At 37.1% G+C, this 7377-nt stretch overlaps 1 protein-coding gene across 1 annotated transcript; it reads right to left on the bottom strand.

The window, feature by feature from the left end:
* Nucleotides 1-4843: 4843 nt before the first annotated feature.
* On the bottom strand, nucleotides 4844-6591 carry hoxb13a (homeobox B13a). Its single transcript, XM_051106199.1, has 2 exons — nucleotides 5881-6591; nucleotides 4844-5515 (listed from the first exon to the last, which is right to left on the bottom strand). The coding sequence occupies exons 1-2, from the start codon at nucleotides 6542-6544 to the stop codon at nucleotides 5268-5270; spliced, it is 912 nt and encodes a 303-aa protein (XP_050962156.1). The 5' UTR covers nucleotides 6545-6591; the 3' UTR covers nucleotides 4844-5267.
* Nucleotides 6592-7377: the final 786 nt, after the last annotated feature.

Genomic DNA, 7377 nt, shown 5'->3' with positions numbered 1-7377 from the left:
GTTTCTTCCAAAACTCCGATTTATAAGGTCAGCATAATTGTAGTGCCCTGTAAAATTTCACACATGAGTTGCATGTTGCATGCCAATACATTTGGTTATTTTACTGCCATACAGTTATGTTAATGTCTGTTTAGGCGGGTTGGCATTTCTCTCCATCAAGAAAAGAGCTATGACCAAGCTCCTCCTGTGTTCAGTAAGATAATAATCACTAATTTAAATCAAGTTCTTTCATAGCCTTAAAATGAAGAATTGACTCCTAAAGAATTGTTTTGACGATTATTTCATGCACTTGCGATACCTCTGTATTTTGTTACTATGTGACTAGACTCGAAGAAAATAAAAATATAAAATGTAGTTGATTATTAAACAGTTTGTTATGGAGCTAAATAAATAAATTAAAGTTTGCGACATTGAAAGATCATAAGGACATTGCCAGGATCATGCTTCTCACGCAAACATCCATTCTTGACATATCCATCTTTTTTCTGTGCTCAGAACTCTTTAGATAAGTAAAAACTAAAATGGTATTTATTATTATTATTATTATTATTATTTTCTTTTTTATTTAATATATGACAATAATTTAATATATGACAGGTATTGGGTTCTATTTAACCGAGAGAGCATTTTTCGGAATTTTAATGCTTTAACCATGTTTGGCCTAAGTCAAATCCAGCTGCATTGATAATGAATGAATGGAAATAGAGGCTCGTAAATGGGTCTGTTGTTGACATCACTTCAAGACCGAGAAAATTAAGTCACGCATTTGATGGAAATGTTGGCAACACTAAAGAGTTCTCAATATAGCGACAACAAATGCAACAGATTTCTTTTGGGTTAGCCACATGGATTAGTTCAGCCTCAAAATCTTGTAAATTCATTACATTAAAAAATGCTGAGAGTTTGTTTTGCTGTTTTTAACTGAGCTTTCCACGGTATAACGAAAAAGGCTTGCTGATGGTGAAGTATTTTAATTTGCTCATACCGATCTTATAACTTAAACATTTAATCAAAGAAACTACGTCTGTTAAATACACTGGTTTTCTCAACTTTAGCTTACAGTCATTTAAAAATATTGTGTACCCCTAATTTATTGCGTCAGAATCATTCAACCCGAGCAAATTTACAAATAATTACAAATAAAATAATAAATTCTAAAGTAACAGAAACTTACAATAGAATTACAGATAATAGAATTACACATTGCTTATACGAGACAGGCATCCGTGAACACTACTGTACGCAGTACACTACACAGCAAACTCTAAAAATGTAATCAAACGTTAATGTCACTTAACCTGACATATGATGCCCAACGTCAGCGCATTTGATAAAATATCAGATGTAATATTATAACCTCAGCGCAATACTATTCTGTTTTGTTAATATAGTTATCTTAAATTTCAGTTATGTTAATAGAGTGATTTGTTCACCGTAAATTTGGAATGAGTGTCATTCAGTAAATTGCTGCATATCGCTATGTCTACATTTTCATTCGATAAAAAAATCGCTTGATATTCCTACTATCTTCCTTTTACTATTTTCTGTCTATTTTTATACTCTTCCAGACATGATAAAATTGTCAACCCTTTTCCGATAGTTTCTCTACTCTCTTATGAAAACATTAACATTATGCGAATGTGGTTGTTTTTATGTATTTTAACAGTTAAATACAATAGTTTTTATAATATAGTAGTAAATCAATAGTTAAATACATGCACCACAGAAGATTAAAAGCGAGCATCTATTCTGAAATTAAACTTGCAAAGAAGACATATTATCATAACCATCTAAAAATGGTAACAAATGTAATGTAATGGTAAATTAATTGATTTTATTCAAATAAAAATGTATTTAACATTACCAAATCACCCTAAATAAATTAGGTTACACCAGCAGAACTAAACATAGGGGCATACGATCAGGTAGGAACAGCTCTGAATTGCAAGTAACCCGCTTTTCACAGTAGACTGGACTGCTATTCCTACAAAGAAAGTATTGAAACAGTCTATTCAGATCTGTTATGTTCAGTTACACTCGAAATTTCAATTTCATAAAAGCTTTGAAGGAATTACGGGAACTAGAACAGAGCAAAGAAAAGAGAGTAGTTTCCTTTCAATATTTACGACCACTCTGAACGCCAGATTGTTAGGAAAACCTGCCAATAAGTTGCATTAATTAAGTAATTGAGAGAGGCATTGAACTTGACCTTTAATGCAAAGATGCGAGCCAGCTTTGGCTAAGTGCTGACCAACTGCACCATGACAACCCTGCCAATCAATCATCGCACAGAACGTCAACTATGACCGTGAACATTTCTCCGTCGTTGGGGGCCTTTCGTGTGAAGTCGTTTCCTCTCCCCTTTTTCCGGAGGCCTCGCGTTACTCTACAGGTCTATTGACAACCTCTGGCCAGACAAGGTCCAGACTACTTATTGTTTACAAGATGTCTCAAGTTCAACTGTGAAGTCCGCCGCTTAACAAAAGCCTGTCCGAAATGCAGACGTGGGGGAAGAGTTGTTTTAGGGCTAGAGGCAACAGACAACGTGGGGGAGGGGATCTGGACGTGAACTTGAGGGAGATGAATCTGACATTCCTCACTCAAATAGCTGGCCTGGCAGCAACTGCAAAATCTCGTCGCTGTCTTGTCACATTTTATCATTAAGTTAAACACAAACAAATACGTGCATGCATGGAATATAAGGCAGCATCTTCACGCAGACAAAGACGAAACACAACTTCAATATTCAATTACTCATTTTGCATTTTATTTTCACTTACACAGTTGCCTGTACATACTTTTTTTATTGCAGTGACTAATATTTCATCGTAGGCGAAATGTAGGCATGTCGACAAGTTGTTGGGTTTTTTAATCGGCCCCACAAAAAACAAACCCCATCTTCGAACGACAACAAAGAAAGAATTTTAGTTCTCAACAAAAGTGGCAGTTTTATTGTTAGTGCTGAAATTTGGTGAGCTTTGCGCTTTGTGCGTTTTCAAAAGAGAAAATAGAGTCGCCATTAAATCACAATGTAAACTCAAAAGCAGACGCACAGTTTGTTTGAACGCTTTTGTCAAGTTCAATGTTAACTAGAAGTGGAAGGAAGGACTTGGACATTTTATGGGCCCCTGGGCTGTCTAAGGAAGGTAGGAGTTAAATGTATCAATTTGTGTGAAAAATAATTTTTGAATTCTTAGAACGTTTTACTATCTTTGGCAAAAACGTCATTAGAAAAGATCGTGAAATTAATAAAGGCCTACTGACGTTCGACAGAATTGACAGTATTTCATTGATTCAGAGCTCTTAAAATTGTTAGACTTTGGTGTGCTTGTATATGCTATGCTTCGATTAAAAACCAAAATGTACAAAATTACACCAGGAGCTACGGCCTCCTGCGCATGCATTACTCCTGCACTTGTAGTTTGAGAGAAGCTTAGAACGTTATTCTATATCAAATCACGTCACCTTGAAGCTATGCTAAAGCGTAAAGTTTAAAATCTATTCGCAAAATGCAGGCTACTGCGCATATACTCATATTTCAATAATATACGGAAATTATAAACTGCGCATTTAAAATCACATTAAAACAGTATCAGCATCAATTCGTTTTTACGTAAATTGATGTAGGTAAGACCTTTCCATGCTGACCCTTCGCAGCTGCCGATGTAGACTGAATAAAGAAAGAAGGAAGAGCACAACTTGAAAGTGGACTGGAGCTTTCCGAAGGTGACAACGTGAAGCCGCTGAGTAACGACGGACCTTTTACACCCTTACTAATCTAGACCGACATTAAGTGCAGGTAGCAAAGGCAATAGGCTGCGGCTCTGTTCACTGTCTGACAATTAAACTGCTCGGACTTGGGCAGAAACGTAAATTAGGCCTGCTGGAGACTATAAAAGAGATCATTGTACATAAATCTAGGATTGGTGAGGAAAGAGGCAACTTTACATTTCTGAGCTCAAAAGTTATTATATAGCAGTATATAATAAGGCACACAGAGTATATTTTCAGCGTACACTAATGCATCCTTAGTATGAAATCACTATCGTTTCATTTGGCGTGAGGGAATTGACAGGCAGTTGCGTTCAAACGTGAAGAGCCCCAAAGCAAACTGGAAGGCGATGGGAATATGTTATATAGTTTGAATGGGTATTCTTGAAAATTCATAGTTTCTGGAAAGACAAGAGCTATTTCTTATCTTTAAGCATGTGAATTTCAAGGTCAAGGTTAAGGGCTGATTTAGTACATCTTCTGTAGTCGAGCGCCCCCTCCTTTTCTGCCAACATCAAAACATTCCCGCTCTTGCTCTAACCGTGAGGAGGAAATCCCATATTGTTAAGTTTAAAGGCGTGCATCCTTTATAAATGTATTTGAAAACTGTTAGGATACATACAGTGACTGTTAACTGTTTGTTATAAAACACCACAACAAATTTTAAAAAATCTAAGGCGCTTCGAGTTACGTGCTCAAACGCTGCACATTGTAAAACAATAAAGGACTTAACTTTCCGAAGACTCCAATAAATGACCCGATATTTCTGCTGAATCATATGACCAAATCTGATGTAAAATGTCAAGAGATAAATACGATTTTTTACATTCACTTAAATGAACGCATAACTTTCGAAATAAAAAATGTAGCCTCACAGCTGCCTATTTAGGAACCAGTAACAAAGTGCTGTAAATTATTTTTAAAACAATTTCAGAATAATGGCAGAAACTGTTGATTTCTCTCACATTGTCATCAGTGACAGCTGTAATTTGGCAACAGATGACTAGAACGAGTCAATACGAATAATACATAAAAAACACCGACTTACTTTGCTAGAAAAAACTGAATGAAATTAACACATTTATTAAGGTTTGTGATATATGTTATTATGTTTTACAAGCGATATAAACATAGTATATAAGTACTGACATGTATTGGGTAATAAGACTAATACAACAACAACAATAACAACAACAACAACAACAACATTGACATACCTAACATTAAATGCAAGCTAAAGAGGACAGAAAGACTTCAAACGAACACAGTTACATATAGGCAGGCACGTGCGTAATTTACAAGCTATATTGTCCTTTCATGTTTTTTCCATTTTATTTAGATTATTCGTTCATTTTTGAGGCCGTCCATTTATTTGTTTGGTGTAAATGCGCTGGGAAAAGAAAACATTCAGTCCCAGTCCAAGAAAAGTCCTCGCGACGACTTTTTTCTTCCTTTAAATTTCAAGTCACCGAGAAAAACAAAGATTCAGCTCAGCACTATGGCGCGCTGTTCTTAACTTTGGCAATGAATTTCTTTTCCTTAACCCTTCTGTTTTGAAACCAAATAGTGATTTGACGCTCGGATAAGTTGGTTACCGCTGAAATCTTTCTCCTCTTGTCCTTTGTGATGAATTTGTTGGCTGCATATTCTTTCTCCAGTTCCTTGAGTTGTACTTTTGTGTACGGTATCCGCTTCTTTCTACCTCGACGGAATGAGCCCCCGTCATGTTGGTGGGCCACAACATCTGGAACGAATAACAAAAAGGTTTATTATTAATGGGCTCATTCACTTTCTAACTAAACTAAATTTCAACAAAATTTGCATCTGCAGATTTGCGGAGTTTATCTTTTTAATTACCCATTCGTTTTAGACGTTATTTGCTTAGCAAATTGTTACTTTTATGTAAACGTGTTGTGTTTTGTGTTCTCTAGAAAATGAAAGCACATTGGTGCTCTTGTTTCTATAATTCCAAATCTGTAGCTATCCGAAATAAAACCTCTCTTCTGTCTAACCAGAAGAGTAATAACATTTTTCTATGGATATTTGTGAGAGCTTATGCTATACCTTTTGAACGTTCCCATTTCATTTGTAAAATGGTTTAAAACGTACCTGCTAATGCAGACTTCCAGAGATGTCCCGCCTGGCTCTGGTCCTTGGAGCAATACATCTGACTACCCCATCCGTTAGCCAGAGCCCAGGGTTGGTAGCTATCCATAGGCAGGAGACTATCGTGCCGCGGCTCCCCGGTTCCGAGCGTCTGTACCACTGACACGTCCAAATAACTGGCCATGGACTGATAGGGACTGGGGTAGCTGTGGTAAAAAGCGAACTCTTTAGCCCTGCTAGGGTATTCTTCAGATGTGACCGGGGTATCCATGTATTTCTCTGCAGTGTAGCTGAGTGCACTCGGCTGCGTGCAGGACTTGAGGGAACCCCGCCCCATTCTGCAAGGATAATAGCTGTTGCCAAAGTAGCCGTACGGGATGGGACCGGTGGACGAGGCCTGTGGAACCGTTGGGCAAGGTGTGCACTGCTTAGCCGACTCTGTAGAACTTGAAGTCGATACGTCCACAGTGGAGTAGCTGGAGCCGTGGACGAGGCTAGACGGGTGGCCACTCAGAGCCGAGTGGGCCATCAGATTCCTGCACTGGTTGGCCGCAAAATTGCCGCTTCCAACCAGACCCTCCATGTTCTTCAGCTCATCCAAGTTGTTTTCATACACAAACATAACCGTGTCCGCCCAGCGAGGATTCAGGACCAGGGAGGTGGTCATAGCACGCTCACCATTCGGACGGAAAATTATGTTGCAAAGACTCAAGTCCGAAGCAGGACACTCAGTTACATTGGTACAGCTGCATTGACGCAATGGACTTCAGTCTGCATCGCAGTCCCTTCATTGGATAAGAGCTACACCACGTGACGCATAAAATAAACCTTGACTGAAGAATGTCAAAGATTTTTTTTTTGTCAAGCCCGGGGTAGATGTCTAAAAGTATTCTTCAAACACTGCCTATTTGTTGCATTGCATTTATGCATTAATCCCCTAACACGCCTCCTTTTCTTTAGCTCACTGAGCAATCAATCGCTCTGTAATTAAAAAAAATAAATTAAAAAAAAATATATATATATTTTTTTTTTTTTTTTTTTTGAAAAAGAACTTATAACCATATGCTGCTATTTGTTAATTTGTTTTTAATGTTAATTCATTCTAAGAACATATATTTTAATTTAAATTATTTCGCTCAACATGTATGTTGATAATACATGTTGATAACATATTAAAAGGGTTTTTGTTTAAACTTGTTCATATGTCTCCTTACGCATTGAACATGTCATCTGAACTGAAGAGATACGCGAACTTGCATGGAAATAATATAATTTATATAGATATATTCGTGGCAGCTCCCTTGCTGGTCATCAAATGCTATAACGATTTCTCCCAACATCTCATTGCAAAAAGCAATAGAAATATTTAAATAGGTCATACATTTTATTTAGGATTTAATTACACATTGGCCAAGCATATGCTGGAATGCCTTTAAATCATTACAGACATTTTAAAGGGTCATAATCAGCAGTGCCAGATGTATAAATTATTTATCATTA

The sequence above is a fragment of the Labeo rohita genome, chromosome 3 (genome assembly GCF_022985175.1).
Source record: "Labeo rohita strain BAU-BD-2019 chromosome 3, IGBB_LRoh.1.0, whole genome shotgun sequence".
In the NCBI taxonomy this organism is placed as follows: Eukaryota; Metazoa; Chordata; class Actinopteri; order Cypriniformes; family Cyprinidae; genus Labeo; species Labeo rohita.
This window is presented reverse-complemented; position numbering and strand designations above follow the sequence as displayed.